This window comes from Hylobates moloch, unplaced genomic scaffold (genome assembly GCF_009828535.3).
Source record: "Hylobates moloch isolate HMO894 unplaced genomic scaffold, HMol_V3 SCAFFOLD_1, whole genome shotgun sequence".
NCBI classification, from domain to species: domain Eukaryota; kingdom Metazoa; phylum Chordata; class Mammalia; order Primates; family Hylobatidae; genus Hylobates; species Hylobates moloch.
Genome location: NW_026652276.1, coordinates 145279615 through 145298470, shown reverse-complemented (window position 1 = coordinate 145298470; position 18856 = coordinate 145279615). Strand labels below are relative to the sequence as shown.

The window sequence follows — 18856 nt, the reverse complement described above, 5'->3', positions numbered from 1 at the left end:
AACAGTAGGCTATTAGTAATTAGGTTTCTGTGGAATCAAAAGTTATACATAAATTTACAAGACTGTAGGGGGTTGGCACCCCTAACACTTGCTTTGTTCAAGAGTCAGCTGTAGTCTGTAGATGTTAATTATCAACTGTACACTATAGATGTTAATTATATCCAATTTATTGGTGTTGAGTTCAAATGTATCTTTACTGATTTTTCCATGCTAGATCTGTCCACTTCTGATAGAGGGATGTTGAAGTCTCCAACTATAATACTAGATTTATTTATTTCTCCTTGCAGTTCTTAGTCTTTGAGTCATATATTTTGATGCTGTATTATTAGGCACATACAGAGAATTGACCCCTTTATCATTGTTTCGTGTTCCTCTTTATCCCTGAAAACTTTTCTTGCTTTGAAGTCTACTCTGTGTGAAATTAGTATAGCCACTAGTGTTTAGTACCTGTGTTAATTTGTTTCCCTTTGATTAGTGTTAGCATGGTATATTTTTCTTCATCTGTTTAATTTTTATTTTATTTATTTTTTGAGACAGGGTCTCACTCTGTCACCCAGGCTGGAGTGCAGCAGTATAATCATGGCACATTGCAACCTCGAACTCCTCTCAAGGATACCTCAAGCTATCCTCCTCCTGCCCCAGCCTCCTGAGTAGCTTGGACTACAGGCATGCACCACTATGCCTGGCAATTTTTTTTTTCTAAGAGATGGGGTCTTGACATGTTTTCCAGACTGGTCTTGAACTCCTGGTCTTCAGCATTTCTCCAGCCGCAGCCTCCCAAAGTGTTGGGATGACAAGTGTGAGCCTCTATGCCTGGCTACATTTACTTTTAATCTGTAGGTATCTTTATATTTAAAGTAGGTTCTGGTAGACAGTGTGTATTTGAATCTTGCTTTTTCATCCATTCTGACAGTCCGTCTTTTAATTGGTGCATTTAGACCAGTGGTCTCCAACCTTTTTGGCACCAGGGACCAGTTTCATGGAAGACAATTTTTCCAGGAGGGAGGTTGGGGGTTTTGGGATGAAACTGTTTCACCTCAGATCATCAGGCATTAATTAGATTCTCATAAGGAGCATGCAACCTAGAGCCCTCATGTGTGCACTTCACAATAGGGTTTGCGCTCCTATGAGACTGTAATGCCGCCGCTGATATGACAGGTGGCGAAGCTCAGGCGGTAATGCTGGCTCACCTGCTACTCACCTCCTGCTGTGTGGCCCAGTTCTTACCAGGCCATGGACCCTACCAGTTCATGGCCTGGGGGATGGGGACCCCTGATGTAGACCATTGACATTTAAAGTGATTATTGATGTGGTTGCATTGGATTAAGATCTGTCTGATGCTCTTGCTTGTTCTTTTGTCTTCCACATTTTTTCTCTTTTTTTTGTGCTTTAATTGAGCGTTTTATATGATTCTATTTTTTCTTCTTTCTTAGCATGTCAGTTATACTTTTTTTAAAAAATGTTTTTTAGTGGTTTCTCTAGAGTTTGCAGTATACATTTACAATTAATTCAGGCCCGCTTTCAAGTAGCACTGTATCACTTAATGGGTAGTGTGAGCACCTTATTATAAGAAAATAATCATAATTCCTCCCTCTTACTCCTTGTGTTGTTGATGTCTTTCATTTCACTTATATATAATTATATGTAAGCGTATATATGTACATATAAACATATATAATCAAATACATTGTTGCTATTATTTTTTAAGAAACCGTTTTCTGTTAGATCAATTGAGAATAAGAAAAAAAGTTTTTATTTTGCCTTCACTTATTCCTGCTTTGGTGCTCTTCCTTTTTTATGTGGAGACAAACTTCTGACCTATATTATTTTTCTTCTCTTCAAAAACATATTTTAACATTTCTTTCAAGAAAGGTCTACCAGTTGCATGGTCCCTCATTTTTTTTTTTCTCTAAGAAGGTCTTTTATTTCATCTTTGCTTTTCCAGGATGATTTAGGACACAGAGTTCTAGGTTAGTGGCTTTTTTTGTTCAACCCTTTAAATATTTCACTCCATTCTCTACTTCCTTGCATGCTTGCCAAGGAGATATTTTGTTCGTTTTCATTGCTATAAAGGAATATCTGAGACTGACTATAAAGAAAAGAGGTTTATATTGGCTCATGGTTTTGCAGGCTATATAGAAAGCAGGGTGCCAGCATCTGCTTCTGGTGAGGGCCTTAAGAAGCTTACAGTCATGGCTGAAGGCAAAGGGGAGCCAGTATATCACATGGGGAGATAGGGAGCAAGGAGAGGGGAGCAAGGGAGAGAAGGGGTAGGTCCTAACCAAATCTCTTGTGAACTGAGTGAGAACTCACCACCAAGAGGATGGTGCTAAGCCATTCATGACGGATCTGACCCCTGAACCAATACCTCCCACTTGGCCCCACTTCTAACACTGGAGATTACATTTAAACATGAGATTTGGAGGGGACGAACATCCAAAGTATATCAGATGTTGAATATGATTCTTAACTTTACTCCTCTATAGGTAAAGTGTTTTTTCCCCTCTGGCTTCTTTGAGGATTTTTTCTTTATCTTTGATTTTCTGTAGTTTGAAAATAATATGCATAGTTTTATTATTATTATTATTTGCATTCATTCAGCTTAGTGGTCTTTGAGCTTCCTGGATCCATGTTTTGGTTTAGGAAAATTCTCAGTATTGTTTTAGGTATTTCTTTTCCTTTTGGCGTTCTCATTACTCATATGTTACATGTTTTGTAGTTGTCCCACAATTCTTAGGTCTTCTGTTGTTTCTTTTGAGTCTGTTCTCGTTGCTTCTCAGTTTTGGGGTTCCTATTAATATATCCTGAAGCTCAGAGATGCTTTTCTCAGCCACATCCAGTCTACTAGGATGTCCATTGAAGGCATTTTTGATTTCCGTTAGTGTTTTGATATCTAACATTTCTTTTTGGTTCATTCTTAGGATTTCCATCTCTTTGCTTACATTGCCCATCTGTTGTTACTACATGCTATCTACTTTCTCCATTGTAATGCATAGCGTTTTAATCATAATTGTTTTAAATTCATTGTCTGATAATTCCAACATCCCTTCTACATCTGGTTCTGAATGTTTTCTTTCTTCAAACTGTAGTTTTTGCCCTAGAGTATGCCTTGTAATTTTTTCTTTTCTTTTCTTTTCTTTTTTTGAGACAGGGTCTTGCCCTGTTGTCTAGTCTGGAATACAGTGGTGTGATCTTGGCTCACTGCAACCTCCACCTCCTGGACTCAAGAGATCCTCCCATCTCAGCCTCCTGAGTAACTGGGACTACAGGTGTGCACCACCATGCCTGGCTAATTTTTGCGTTCTTTTTTTTGGTAGAGACTGTTTTGTCATGTTGCCCAGGCTGGTCTTGAACTCCTGGGCTTGAGCAGTTCACCCACCTCAGCCTCCCAAAGTGCTGGAATTACAGGCATTAGCCACTGTGCCTGGCTGTAATTTTTTCTTGATAACTGTATATGACATATCAGTTAAAAAAGCAATTGGTTTAAATATGTCTTTAATAATGTAATTGTAAGATGTACGGGGGAGTGATGTGTTGTATAGTCCTGTGATTAGGTCTCAGTCTTTTTGTGAGTGCATGCCTCTGGCCTGTGAATTCACAAGCATTTCTCATTTTTTTCCTCCCCATTTAGGTGGGATAGGATGGCTAGAATAGGATGGAATTGGGTATTTACCTCATCCCATGTGGAAGGATAGAGCTGGCTGGAGTTGGATATTTCCGTCCCCCAGGTCAGTTAGGCTTTGACGAAACCTCAGCAGGTTAGGCTCTGCTTAACTGATTTCTTTTCAGGGTAGATCTTATTAAGAAGTACAGAGTGCTCTGGGATATTTCAAAATGGTTTGTTTTCCCCTCCCACTGCTGGAAGCATGAGGGGATTTTACTGCGATGATATGTATGATACTGTATTTACTGTGAGAACGTGATCTAGCTCCTGGAGGTAAAACTCACAAAAGCACGGGGGTTCCCATGACTGGATGCCCCTGGAGCTTTCAGCTCTCAGTCTTGCCCACACCTAGTTTCCAGCAGTTTGTCAGCAGTCCAGGTTTTCCTATCTAGGCACTGCTTCCTGTAGAAATTTCTGTTCCAGTATGTTGTGATTCTCTGTATCCCTGTCTCTCTAATTTTAGGAGTAGCAGTTTTCCCAGTGACCCTACCTATCTCACCTTTTCTTACAGATCTGAGAAAAGTTGTTGATTTCCACTTTGTTCAGCCTTTTAATATGTGTTAGGATGGCATAGTGACTTCCAGGCTCCTTACATGTGAAACCAAAACCAGAAGTCCCTATATTATTGTTTTAAATCTTTTGTAATATACTTTTAGAGATAAAGATTTCTTTCTAAGCATTGCTTTATTTACAAACCACAAATTTTGATATGTTTTGTTTATTATTTAGTGAAGCATATTTAAAACATTTCCTCGTGAATCCTAGTTTGAACCCTGAGCTACTTAGAAGCATGTTGCTTAATTTCCACAAATTTGAAGATTTCCCCAATATACATTTTATTTTTTTCTTGGTACATAGTATTTATATATGTTTACTGGTGTATGTGTGATATTTTGTCATATGCCTAGAATGTGTAATGATCAAGTGTAGGTATTTAGGATATCGATCACCTAAAGGATTTATCATTTCTGTGTGTTGGGAACATGTCAAGACCTCTCTTCTAGCTATTTTGAAATATACAATACATCGTTAACTATAGTCATCTGCTATCAAACATTAGAATTTATCCCTTCTATCTAACTGCATGTTTGTACTTACTAACCAAACTTTCTTTATTCTTCTATCCCTACGACATCCTTCCTAGCCTCTGGTATCTATCATTCCACTCTCTACCTGCATGAGATCAACTTTTTTTAGCTCCTACATATTAACAAGAATGTAAAATATTTTCTTTCTGTGCCTGGCTTATTTCACTTAATAGAATGACATCCAGTTCCATCCATGTTGCTGCAAATGACAGGATTTCATTCTTTTTTTTATGGCTGAATAGTATTCCATTGTATATATACTGCATTTTCTTGATCCATTGATGGACACTTAGGTTGACTCCATGTCTTTGATGTTGTGATAGTGCTGCAGTAAACTTAGGAGTGCATGTTAATTCCTTTCTTTTGGATAAATACGCAGTGGTTCCTACAATATATTTTGTTACTGATTTCTAATTTAATTTTATTGGTATCAGAGAGCATACTCTGAATGGTTTCAGTCCTTTTAAATTTATTGACATTTGTTTCATTACCCAGCATATGGTCTGTCTGGAAATGTTTCATGCATTTTTAAGAGTTATGTGTATCCTATAGTTGTTGGGTGAAGTGCTTTATAAATATTAGGCTAAATTGGTTGATAGTGGACTTCAAGTCTTTTAGACCCTGACAGATTCTCTCTACTTGTTCAGTCAGCTACTGAGAGAGAAGTACTGAAATCTAAATATTATTGTAGTTTTTTCTGTTTTATTCCCTTTTGTTCTATCAGATTTTGTGATTTTTTTTTAAAAAAAGCTCTGTTATTATGCAAATATACATTTAGAATTGTTGTATCTTTTTGATGAATTGACCCATTTATCTTTACTAAATGTCTCTCTTTATTGCTTAGAAAATACTCCTTGTGCCAAAGGGAGTTGTTGCTTGACATTAATACAGGCATATTTGCATATAGTATTTTTATTCGAAGTTCCTAGAGCAGTCAAATCTGTAGGCACCCAAAGTTGAATGGTGGTTTCTGGGGGCTTGGGGGAGGGGAAGGGGAGATAGGGAGTAGTGTTTGATAGATACAGAGTTTTAATTAGGAAGGATGAAAAAGTTCTGGAGATGTAGGGTGCTGATGATTACACAACAATATGAATGTACCTAATGCAACAGAACTATACATTTTAAAATGGTTAAAATGATACATTTTATGTTATGTGTATTTTACTACAATTTAAAAAAAGACATAGCGCCAAAAAAAGATGATGAATGAATAAATTCCAAAAAGCTGTGCCAAGAGTGATAATGTATAGTTTGTTTAGAATCATTAAAGCCTTCATTCTTTATTTAATTGAAGCAGTTAAAAATAAATATTAATTTGAAATAAAAATCAGCAGCTAGATTCTATTATGTTTTATTCAAATTTGGAAACTTTTTTTTTTTTTTGAGACAGAGTCTGGCTTTGTTGCCCAGGCTGGAGTGCTGTGGCACAATCTCAGCTCGCTGCGACCTCTGCCTCCCTAACTCAAGCCATCCTCTCACCTTAGCCTCCTAAGTAGCTAAGACTACAGGCACGCACCACCACACCCATGTATTTTTTCGTAGAGACGGGGTTTTGCCACATTGTCCAGGCTGGTCTCAAACTTCTGAGCTCAAGCCATCTGCCCTCCTTGGCCTCCCAAAGTGTTGGAATTACAGGCATGAGCCACTGTGCCCAGCCAAAAATTATTTAAATTATAGCAGAAATACAGTTTCCTATTTGGGTCTTACTAGGATGTGCTTATTCTTTGTTTCAGCAAGAGAAGGCAGCTGCTGTGGATTTGACTAACCACTTAGAAAGCACCCTGAAGACCTGTATAGATACCAGAATGAAAAATCTGGCAGCTAAGATGGAAATACTGAAAGAAATGAGGTAAGTAAAAGCATATTTTTCAGAAGGATATTTTAAACTAATTGTTAATCAGTTGGTGCTTTGTTTAAATTGTATGCTTGCCATTTTTGCTTTAAAATTAAACCTTTGTATTTTTATGACTTCAAAGAGAGAAAGATAGTTATTTCTGAGATGAATTTTATACTGTTTTTGTCAGGTTTCTACTGTCACTGCTTGGAGCTATAGTGTTCTAAGGTCATAACTGAGACTGAAATTGAAAAAACAGCAACATAGCTTTTAAGTGATAGTTTGATGGGAAACTACCATATCCAGTTATTTTGCTTGGGGTTATTTTCAGGAGTACAGCATGTCTTTGAATAACGTGTTTTCATTCAACATTATTTCATTATAACATTGAAGAAGAAAATCAATTCCTAGCTGGAGCCCCACTGTCTGTGTGGAGTTTGCACATTCTCTCCATATTTGGGTGGTTTTCTTGGAATACTGTGGTTTCCTCTCACATCCCACTTAGGTGAATTGGTGTGTCTGTATTGTCCCAGTATGAGTGAGTGTGGATGAGCGTGAGTGTGCCCTGCAGTGCAATGGTATCATGTCCAGGATTGGTTCCTAAACGTACTCTGAGCTGCTGAGATAGATGTGGCCACCTGCAACCGCTGGATTGGAATAAGTGGGTTGGAAAATGAATGAGTGAATGAATATATACAGATTATCATCAAATAAAAATTTGTAAAGTATGCAAGAATCATATAGATGCCTTTGCAATAAACGACGTGGCATGAAAGCATTCAGCGAGCCCACTACGTTTGTTATTGTTTGTTTTTGAACCTGTGGTGGTAGGGGGCACTTCTTACAATTTTCACTTTGCAAACATTTATTCCTTGATTTAACCCTACTGTCACCCACTCATTCACCAAAGTTTGGGTAAATAATTATCTTTGTTGTTTTTATTGCTTTTTCTTAAATGTATGTAGAGGACACGTATATTTTAGTGTTTAATATTAGAAATGTTTTGGGTCTTTATTTGGAAGTGCTGTTTTTGTGACTAAAAATAGGCCATAGGAACTTAACTCTTGTTTAGATCAATTAGCCTATGATACAGTGGGTTTCTTATATGTCTTTTCTCTTAGACATTGTAAATTATCTGTAGACCAAAAATTGAAGGTTCATTTCATATCATTTCAAATTCTGCAGACTTTCGAAGTTGCCTTTTTTATAGTTTAAAAAATTTTTAATTTTTTCATATTTTTTTGTCATGAAATTAGTATATCACAGATGTTTTTTAATTAAAAGTTTATATTAAATTATGCATGTCTGCATAAAAATATGTGGACTGAAAAAATAAGTTATACATGATTTTATATAAAGTTTTAAAAGGTACCTCTTCAAAGCCAGTGCTATAAACAATAACTTTTAGACCATTACTATTAAAGTGTAACTTTTTCTCACACCAGCTTTCTAATTTATTGATCTTTTTCTTTTTGATGTTTTTAAAAATAGGCACGTTGGCATCAGCGTTCGTTTCGGACAAGACCTTTCAGATGCTATACAAGTGTTGGATGAAGGGTGCTTTACTGCTCCAGCTTCTTTGAATGGATTAGAGATAATATGGGCAGAATACAATCTGGCTCAGGAGAAGATTAAAACTTGTGAATATGTGGTGAGTTGAGAATTTTTCTCTATTGTGGTTTTTATCTGTTGAACATAAGGAAATTTTTTTTTAAATTTCTTCTGAAAAAAATAACGAGATACATGTGCAGAATGTGCAGATTTGTTACATAGGTATACATGTGCCGTGGTGGTTTGCTGCACCTGTCCTCTACGTTCCCTCCCCTCACCCCTCCCATTTCCTAACAAGCCCTGGTATGTATTATTCCCCTCTCTGTGTCCATGTGTTCTCAATGTTCAACTCCCACTTATGAGTGAGAATATGCAGTGTTTGGTTTTCTATTCTTGTGTTAGTTTGCCGAAGATGATGGCTTCCAGCTTCATCCATGTTGCTGCAAAGGACATAAACTCGTTCCTTTTTATGGCTGCATAGTATTCCATGGTGTATATGTACCACATTTTCTTTATCCAGTCTATCGTTGATGGACATTTGGGTTGGTTCCAAGTCTTTGCTATTGTGAACAGTGCTGCAGTAAACATACGTGTGCATGTGCCTTTATAGTAGAAAGATTTATATTCCTTTGGGTATATACCCAGTAATGGGATTGCTGGGTTAAATGGTATTTCTGGTTATAGATCCTTGAGGAATTGCCATATCGTCTTCCACAATGGTTGAACTAATTTACATTCCCACCAGCAGTGTGAAAGTGTTCCTATTTCTCCACATCCTCTCCAGCATCTGTTGTTTCCTGACTTTAATGATCATCATTCTAACTGGTATGAGATGGTATCTTCTTGTGGTTTTGATTTGCATTTCTCTGATGATTAGTGATGTTGATCTTTTTTTCATATGTTTGTTGGCTGCATAAATGTCTTCTTTTGAGAAGTGCCTGTTCATACCCTTTGCCCACTTTTTGATAGGGTTGTCTTTTTCCTGTAAATATGTTTAAGTGCCTTGTAGATTCTGGATATTAGATCTTTGTCAGATGGGTAGATTGCAAAATTTTTCTCTTGTTCAGGAGAACAGGTTGCCTGTTCACTCTGATGATTTTCTTTTGTTGTGCAGAAGCTCTTTAGTTTAATTAGATCCCATTTGTCAATTTTGACTTTTGTTGTTTTTGTCATGAAGTCTTTGCCCATGCCTGTGTCCTGAACGCTGTTGCCTAGGTTTTCTTCTAGGGTTTTTGTAGTCTTTAATCCATCTAGAGTTAATTTTTGTGTAAAGTGTAAGGAAGGGGTTCAGTTTCAGTTTTCTGCATATGTCTAGTTTTCCCAGCACCGTTTACTGAATAGGAGATGCTTTCCCAATTGCTTGTTTTTGTCAGGTTTGTTGAAGATCAGATGGTTTTAGATGTGTGATGTTATTTCTGAGGTTTCTGTTCTGCTCCATTGGTCTATATGTGTGTTTTGGTATCAGTAGCATGCTGTTTTGGTTACTGTAGCCTTGTAGTATAGTTTGAAGTCAGGTAGCATCATGCCTCCAGCATTGTTCCTTTTGCTTAGGATTATCTTGGCTATATGGGGTCTTCTTTGATTCCATATGAAATTTAAAATAGTTTTTTCTAATTCTGTGAAGAATGTCAATGGTAGCTTGATGGGAATAGCATTGATTCTATAATTTTTTTTGGCCAGTATGGCCATTTTCATGATATTGAGTCTTCCTATCCATGAGGATGGAATATTTTTCCATTTGTTTGTGTCCTGTCTTATTTCCTTGAGCAGTGGTTTGTAGTTCTTCTTGAAGAGGTCCTTCACATCCCTTATTAGCTGTATTCCTAGGTATTTTATTCTCTTCATAGCAGTTGTGAATGGGAGTTCATTCATGATTTGGCTCTTTGCTTGCCTCTTGTTGGTGTGTAGGAATGCTTGTGATTTTTGCACATTTATTTTGTATCCTGAGACTTTGCTGAAGTTGCCTATCAGTTCAAGACGTTTTTGGGCTGAGACGATGGGGTTTTCTAAATATAAAATCATGTCGTCTGCAAACAGACAGCTTGTCTTCCTCTCTTCCTATTTGAATACGCTTTATTTCTTTCTCTTGCCTGATTGCCCTGTTGAGAACTTCCAATACTATGGTGAATAGGAGTGGTGAGAGAGGGCATCCTTGTCTTGTACCAGTTTTCAAAGGGAATGCTTCCAGCTTTTGCCCATTCAATTTGAGGCTGTGGGTTTGTCAAAAATAACTGTTTATGAGATATGTTCCGTCAATACTTAGTTTACTGAGAGTTTTTAACATGAAGGCATGTTGAATTTTATCGAAGCCCTTTCTGCATCTATTGAGATAGTCATGTGGTTTTTGTTGTTGGTTCTGTTTATGTGATGGATTACGTTTATTGATTTGCGTATGTTGAACCAGCCTTGCATCCCAGGGATGAAGTGGACTTGATCGTGGTGGGTAAGTTTTTTGATGTGCTGCTGGATTCGGTTTGTCAGTATTTTATTGAGGATTTTCGCATTGATGTTCATCAGGGATATTGGCCTGAAGTTTTCTTTTTTTGTTGTGTCTTTTCCCGGTTTGGGTATCAGGATAATGCTGGCTTCATAAAATGAGTTAGGGAGGAGTCCGTCCTTTTCGATTGTTGGGAATAGTTTCAAAAGGAATGGTACCAGCTGTTCTTTGTATTTCTGGTAGAATTCAGCTGTGAATCTGTCTGGTCCTGGGCTTTTTTTGTTTGGTAGGCTGTTAATTACTGCCTCAATTTCAGAGTTTGTTATTGGTCTATTCAGGGATTCAACACCTGTGGGCATTTCTCGTCAGGTGGAACGAGAGACTTGAGAAAAGAAAGAGACACAGAGAAAAAGTATAGAGAAAGAAAAGTGGGCCCAGGGGACCGAGGACCTGTGCCCGCACAGGTCTCTGAGTTCCCTTAGTATTTATTGATCATTATCTCTACCATCTCGGAGAGGGGGATGTGGCAGGACAATAGGGTAATATTGGGGAGAGAGTCAGCAGGAAAACATGTGAACAAATGTCTCTGTCATAAACAAGGTTAGAAAATGTGCTGTGCTTTGATATGCATATACATAAACATATCTGGTTCATTAAAGAGCAGTATTGCCATCAGCATGTCTCACCTCCAGCCTTAAGGCGGTTTTCTCCTGTCTCAGTAGATGGAACATACAATCGGGTTTTACACCGAGACATTCCATTGCCCGGGGATGAGCAGGAGACAGATGCCTTCCTCTTATCTCAACTGCAAAGAGGCCTTCCTCTTTTACTAATCCTCCTCAGCACAGACCCTTTATGGGTGTCGGGCTGGGGGATGGTCAGGTCTTTCCCTTCCCACGAGGCCATATTTCAGACTTTCACATGGGGAGAAACCTTGGACAAGACCTGGCTTTCCTAGGCAGAGGTCCCTGGGGCCTTCCGCAGTGTTTTGTGTCCGTGGATACTTGAGATTAGGGAGTGGTGATGACTTTTAACAAGCATACTGCCTTCGAGCATTTGTTTAACAAAGCACCTCCTGTGTAGCCCTAAATCCATTAAACCTTGAGTCAACACAGCACATGTCTTAGGGAGCACAAGGTTGGGGGTAGGGTTACAGATTAACAGCATCTCAAGGCAGAATTTTTCTTAATACAGAACAAAATGGAGTCTCTTATGTCTACTTCTTTCTACATTGACACAGTAACAGTCTGATCTCTCTTTCTTTTCCCCACACTTCCTGGTTTAGTCTTGGTAGGGTGTAGGCATCTAAGAGTTTATTCATTTCTTCTAGATTTTCTAGTTTATTTGTGTAGAGGTGTTTATAGTATTCTGTAATGGTAGTTGGTATTTTTATGGGGTCAGTGGTGATACCCCTTTAACATTTTTTGTTGAGTCTGTTTGATTCTTCTCTCTCTTCTTCTTTATTAGTCTAGCTAGTGGTCTATTTTGTTACTTTTTTTTTTTTAAAAAAACCAGACCCTAGATTCATTGATGTTTTTGGAGTGTTTTGTGTGTGTGTGTGTGTGTGTGTGTGTGTGTGTGTGTGTGTGTCTGTCTCCTTCAATTCTTCCCTGATCTTATTTCTTGTCTTCTGCTAGCTTTTGGGTTTGTTTGCTCTTGCCTTTCTAGTTCTTTTAATTGTGATGTTAAGACGTTGATTTGAGATCTTTCTAGCTTTCTGATGTGGGCATTTAGTGCTATAAATTCCTCTCTTAACACTACTTTATCTGTGTCCTAGACATTCTGGTACATTGTCTCTTTGTTCTCATTGGTTTCAAAGCACTTCTTGATTTCTGCCTTAATTTCATTATTTACCCTGGAGCAATTCAGGAGCAAGTTGTTCAATTTCCATGAAATCGTGTGGTTTTGAGTGAGCAATACTAACCTTAAATGTAAATGGGCTAAATGCCCCAATTAAAAGACACAGACTGGCAAATTAGCTAAGTGGTCAAGACTCATCCGTGTGCTGTATTCAGGAGACCCATCTTTCGCACAAAAACACGTACAGGCTCAAAATAAAGGGATAGAGGGAAATTTACCAAGCAAATAGAAAGCAAAAGAAAGCAGGGGTTGCAGTCCTAGTCTCTGACAAAACAGACTTTAAATCAACAAAGATTAAAAAAAGACAAAGAAAGGCATTACATAATGGTAAATGAAACAGTTCAACAAGAAGAGATGACTATTCTGAATATATATGCACCCAAGGAGCACCCAGATTCATAAAACAAGTTCTTAGAGACCTACAAAGAGACTTGGATTCCCACACAATAATAATGGGAGACTGTAACACCCCACTGTCAGTATTAGATCAACGAGACAGAAAATTAACAAGGGTATTAAGGACTTGAACTTAGCTCTCTATCAGGTGGACCTGGTAGACGTCTGCAGAACTCTCTACCCCAAATCAACTGAATATACATTCTTCTCAGTGCCACATGGCACTTATTCTAAAATTGACCACATAATTGGAAGTAAAACACTCTTCAGCAAATGCAAAAGAACTGAAATAATAACAAACAGTCTCTCAGATCACAGTGTAATCAAATTAGAACTCAGGAAATGTTATCTTTCTAGAAAGAAAAGGAACTGGAGATATTGTAATGATAGTTTGTGTAAAATCTTTAACTTTTACAGTATCTTCATATTAATAATTTGCTTCATTTATAGCCTTGTAAGAAAGGGGTAATAGACAACCGGTGATTGTGGAGAAGGGGTAACAAAATCTTTTCCCCTTTTGCATGAAAACTTTACCTTTGGTTAACTCCCTGTCTTTGTTCCCTTCGTAATGTGATAAAATATTTCAACTGTGGTACCAGGCAACATTTTTCATGGTAAATATAACTTATGATTGTCAAATTGCGTCTGTACTGGGAGGAACTACAAACTACAAATACTTGATGTGGACTCTTATAACTAAACATGCCCCTTGAGGGACCCTGGAAGCTATACCTATGGAGTTGTTATAAGAGATATTGGCTTTTGAGGGACATTAGGCTTGTAAACCAGAGTGGCTTTCATACATGGTAATGTGGATCTTTTCTGGTCTGAGTAGTGTATTGTATGCATATAAGACTCTGCCTTACTATTAATTAGTGTCTGAGTCATCTATTGTTGGGAGGTAGTTGTTTGTGTGTGTGAGTAGGGGTATGAAAATGAAATATTTCGCATAAATTCTTTATTAGCTTAGGTACATATATTTATTTCCTGTTGCAGTTTTCTTTATTGTATTGGGCTGAACAGAACTTCCTGTTTTTCTTGTAAACCATTCCCTACAACCACCATAACTTTCCCTAGTACCTGTGAGCTCTATACTTGTTGTTTGGACTTGTTCCATCTTAAATATTTGTGGTTTCTGCCTCTGTGGATTATACCCTGTAAATCTTACTCCCTAATCATACCTAGGTTGATCAGTTGGCAGCCTGACTGGCTCTGAATGAGAAGTATGAGCAGGATAACTAGGCTTTTGAAAATGCCAGGAATGTTTAGTTTGGAGAAGGGATTTGATTTTGGTTATTTTACATATTAGGTTTTAACTGATCACTTCTGATTATGGGAGAAAGAAGATTACCGCAGAATGAATAATTTTTTAAATTTCTATGAAACACAGGCAGTGTGTTTATAAACATTTTCTTACGTTAACTTTTAAAATGGGCATATTTGCTCCCATTTTATAAGTGAGGAAACAGGCTTACAAGGGTAAGGAAATTGTTCAAGATTACCTAGTTGTAATTTTTTAAAATTAAAAAATTACTTTTTTTTTTGAGGTATGGTCTCCCTCTGTCACCCAGGCTGGAGTGCAGTGGCACGATCACAGCTCACTGCAGCCGCAACCTCCAGGGCACAAGAGATTCTCCACTTCAGCTTCTCAAGTAGCTAGGACTACAGGCGTGCACTACCAACCATGCCTGGCTAATTTTTTTGTACTTTTTATAGTGACAGGGTTTTACCATGTTGTCCAGACAGGTTTTGAACTCCTTGGCTCAAGTAATTCTCCTGCCTCAGCCTCCCAAAGTCCTGGGATTGCAAGTGTTAGCCACCATGCCTGGACCCTAGTTCTAAATGTTAATATGGAACTTGAACCCAGACATGTCTGACAGCAAAGCCTATTCTTTCTCCATTTAAACCACACTATTGATATTAAAATACTTCTTAATGTATTTTCATATAAGATGAAAAGACAGAAAAAACCTGCCTTACTTGTTTTTGTGGTTTGAGCATAGTGAAAGTATTCAGGATGGAGCTTTAGCACTTAGTATCCTATGAGTACAGATGTGACTTTTTTTGAAAGCAGAATTTTTTTTTTCTACTACTGTTTGTGTTTCTGGACTTAAAGTTTACTTGATAGATGGAAGGGTAGATTATTGGCTAAATATACAATCATAATAGCCACTCAAATGAAATCGTCATTTTATTTCCCTTATTGTACTTATTTTGGCTTAGAATTGTTAACTTTTATTCAAGTATTTTGCATAGTTCTTTAACTTGATTGCCATGTGGCCATGTGTATTTTTTTTTTTTTTTGAGATGGAGTCTCGCTCTGTCGCCCAGGCTGGAGTGTAGTGGTGTGATCTCGGCTCACTGCAAGCTCTGCCTTCCAGGTTCACGCCGTTTGCTGCCTCAGCCTCCCGAGTAGCTGGGACTACAGGCGCCCGCCACCACGCCCAGCTAATTTTTTGTATTTTTAATAGAGACAGGGTTTCACCGTGGTCTTGATCTCCTGACCTCGTGATCCGCCTGCCTCGGCCTCCCAAAGTTCTGGGATTACAGGCGTGAGCCACCGCACCCAGGTGTTTTTTTTTTTTTTTAAATGATGAAAACAATAGGTTTTACTTGAGGTCTTTTCTTTTTTATTTATAATTTTAAAATAGTCTGGTTGAGCTTATGCAAGAAAAAATATCCTAAAATTCAGGCTTTTAAGTGTATGTGCCAGACACTGTTATAGGTAATAGAGATAAAAATTTTTAAAAGACATCATCCTTTCTTTCTTTCTTGGGTATAGGTTGGATATATTAATATATAGTTTTAATACAGTATGGTAAGTGCTATAATAAAGAAAATGCATAGAGTTCTTGGATGTCTTTCACATACGTATTTCCAAACACAGCCTGTTGGACAAATTGGAGGATTTATCCTGGTGTTTAAGTGTATCTTGAAAGATGAGTAGCTGAAGGAGTTGAGAATGGGATGGGAATAGGAAAGAGGCCATATGTAATTAGTAGGAACTTATATAATTTTCTGTAAGAAAAACAAAAATTTCATTGTTGCAGAAATAATGGGAAAAATAAAAATTAGCAGATCAGAGTTGTTGAATTTAAATGTTTTATTTTTAATTAAGAGAAAGGAAGTTTGTCATTTTGTTGATCTAAGGAGAGAAATGTCCTAAATGCTACTATGTTTGGAGAATATCAAGTTAATTTTGGAGATCACTTTTTTTCATATAGGTCATATGCAGAAAAGACCTGATGTATTAATGATGGTTATTCTTTTATTCTTCCTCCAGAATGAAGGGAATATTTTGATTGCCCAAAGAAATGAAATGCAGCAGAAGCTGTACATGTCAGTAGAATATTTTATTCTGGAAGTTGATGAGTCATCTCTTAATAAACGCTTAAAAGCATTGCAGGTTGGAATTAAAAATATATTAAATATACGTTAAATTGTAAGTTTGTTTAAGAAGTGAAATTAGCATTTACCTTAAGACTTTAGATTGTTCTGTGATGGTTGCAAAAGTTTTTCCTATTTCCTGAATTCTAATTTCTTTTTAATGGGATTAAAAGTTTATATTAATATATTTTGTGGCTATGTTTATATGCATATCTATCTTGCAAACAAGGTAAAATGGCTAGGGACTCCAGGCCTGCTACAGCAGTATTCACTGGGGAAATTAATGGAGACAGGAGCAGTAGCAGGTATGTGGGTCCCTATCGTCCATTGCATTCTAGCAGAAAATGTAGTAGGACCACATGTTAGAGGGAGAAGGGATCAACTCTGATCCTTAAATTATAGGGTTTTTAGGCTCCATGACCAGGGAAGTTTCTCCCTGATGTGATCAGAGGCTAGAGTACTGTAGTACATATAGCTGTATGATATGGTGGAATCTTGTCTTCAGCTCTGTCTTGCCAGCTCAGGAATGACTTTAATTTGGGGTGAATGAACATGGCAATGTTAAATAATTTCACCTAATAATAGTGTTTCTCTCTACTTATTCAGATCTTTTTTTGTCCTTTAATATTGTTTAAAATTTTTCTCTATAAGTCCTCATGTTTTTATCTTCATTGAACTTTTATTTATTTATGCTTTTGATTGCTTTTATGAATATTATCTTTTCATTTCCTATTTTTGATTGAATAGAGGAATACTGTTCATTTTTACGTACTGATGTTTCTCTGATAACTCTGCTGACCTCTCTCTTTTAGTTCACATTTGTCTGTTGATACTCTGCTTTCTGTGTTTTCAAATGTTTTCATTTGAAATGTTTTCATTTCATTTTCAAATGTTTTCATTTGAAAACCATAACTCTTTAATCTTTTCTAGTCCTTTTACCTTTTATGTATTTTTGAATTTTTACTGCTTTGGTCAGTTACTCTAGTACTAAGCTGACCAGTAGCTGATATCGATCTTGTTGTGGACTGCAGGGAATAAGCTTGCTAGAAATTTGGAGAAGAAGATATTCAGGGACATCTAGGCATTGTTTCTTTCTGTCCTGCTGGATGAAGATGTAGTTTCGATGATGCTCCACATGGCTTAAGAACCGTTGGAGCGCTGGTTTGAAACATTTTTTTAAATGGAATTGCATAAATAGTATAAGTTCTTCCAGAATGTTGAAGTAAGCCTTGCATATAAAAGGGCAGTAATATAGTAAGAATTTACTTTTCCACAATGCAACTTCTACTTTATCCGTTAAGGTTTATTTCTTCTCACTGTTAGTAAATGTAGGTTAAGGTTCTGTAATTAAGATAATCTTTAAACCTCTTTTCTTTTAAAAGTTCAATGCTAGAAGACTTTTTGCCTTATCTGGCTTGTCTCCACTTCTAGTATTCCCTCAGGTCACCAAAATATTCTTTAAACTTCTCTTTATTTTGCTGAGAAATAGTTTATTTTTCAAGTATCCAAGAAAGATATTTCTATAATGAAGGTCAAATAAATTAAAGTTCTTGATTTCTGATTTCCTCAGCATTTTATTTAGACTTCTTTTATGGCGTACAATACATGGTTGATTTTTTGTGACTGGTCTTCTTAAGTTCAAAAAGAAATTGTATTCTCGGTTTTCTTGGTGTACAGTTTAAGATATATGTAAAACTTGCTTAGGTTTTGGTTGGTTCAGTATATCAGTCTTTGAGATATTTTTGTTACATATATCTGAAATAGATAGGTTTGTCCCTATTTGTCCCTATTGTTCTTTTGGTTCTTGTTCAAAGTATTTCAGCGCCACATTGTTGAGTGTTAAGGTATTCATGATTGTAATGTATTTAAAAATGTGTATCCCCCCCACGACACATGTTTACCTATGTAACAGACCTTCACATGTACTTCCAAGCCTAAACTAAAAGTCAAAAATAATAATAAAAATGTTTTCTTTTTAACTACTATGTAATCTTATTTTTTCACTTAGATTTTAAAAAATAAAATAAAAAATTTTTTGTTTGCCTTTTAAGTTCCTATCCCACCTTTCTTTTTAGTTAACACTGTAACATCTTTTCTTTTTTTCTATTTTTATTTTATTTATTTTTATTTTTCTTGAGATGGAGTCTCGCTCTGTCACCTAGGCTGGAGTGCAGTGGCCGATCTCGGCTCACTGCAACCTGTGCCTCCCAGATTCAAGCGATTCTCCTGCCTCAGCCTCCCGAGTAGCTGGGATTACAGGCACACACCACCATGCCTGTCTAATTTTTTGTATTTTAGTATCGATGGGTTTCACGATGTTGCCCAGGGTGGGCTTGAACTCCTGAGCTCAGGCAGTCTACCCACCTTGGCCTCCAAAGTGCTAGAATTACAGGTGTGAGCCACTGCACCTGGCTTCTCCCTTTATTTTTAACCTTTTGTATTCACGTTTTGAAATGCCCTCCTGGTAACACACTAATGGATTTAATTTTTGAAAGCACCCAACGTATATCTTTTTTGTTGGTAACTTAATTTACATATTTATAATTACTGTTTTATTAAAACTTATTTCTGTTTATCGTGGTTTCTTTTTCTCCCCTTTTCTGACTTACACCTTTAATACTTTTTTTTTTTTTTTGAGA

At 37.0% G+C, this 18856-nt stretch overlaps 1 protein-coding gene across 5 annotated transcripts in view; it reads left to right on the top strand.

The window, feature by feature from the left end:
* Window positions 1–18856, top strand: part of STK31 (serine/threonine kinase 31) — a 135290-nt gene that overhangs the window by 45351 nt on the left and 71083 nt on the right. For all 5 annotated transcript variants that reach the window (XM_032759232.2, XM_058446398.1, XM_058446415.1 and 2 more), the window contains exons 9-11: window positions 6486–6601; window positions 8078–8237; window positions 16114–16236. In XM_032759232.2, coding sequence (XP_032615123.2) covers window positions 6486–6601; window positions 8078–8237; window positions 16114–16236 — 399 coding nt within the window. The remainder of the gene's footprint in view (window positions 1–6485; window positions 6602–8077; window positions 8238–16113; window positions 16237–18856) is intronic.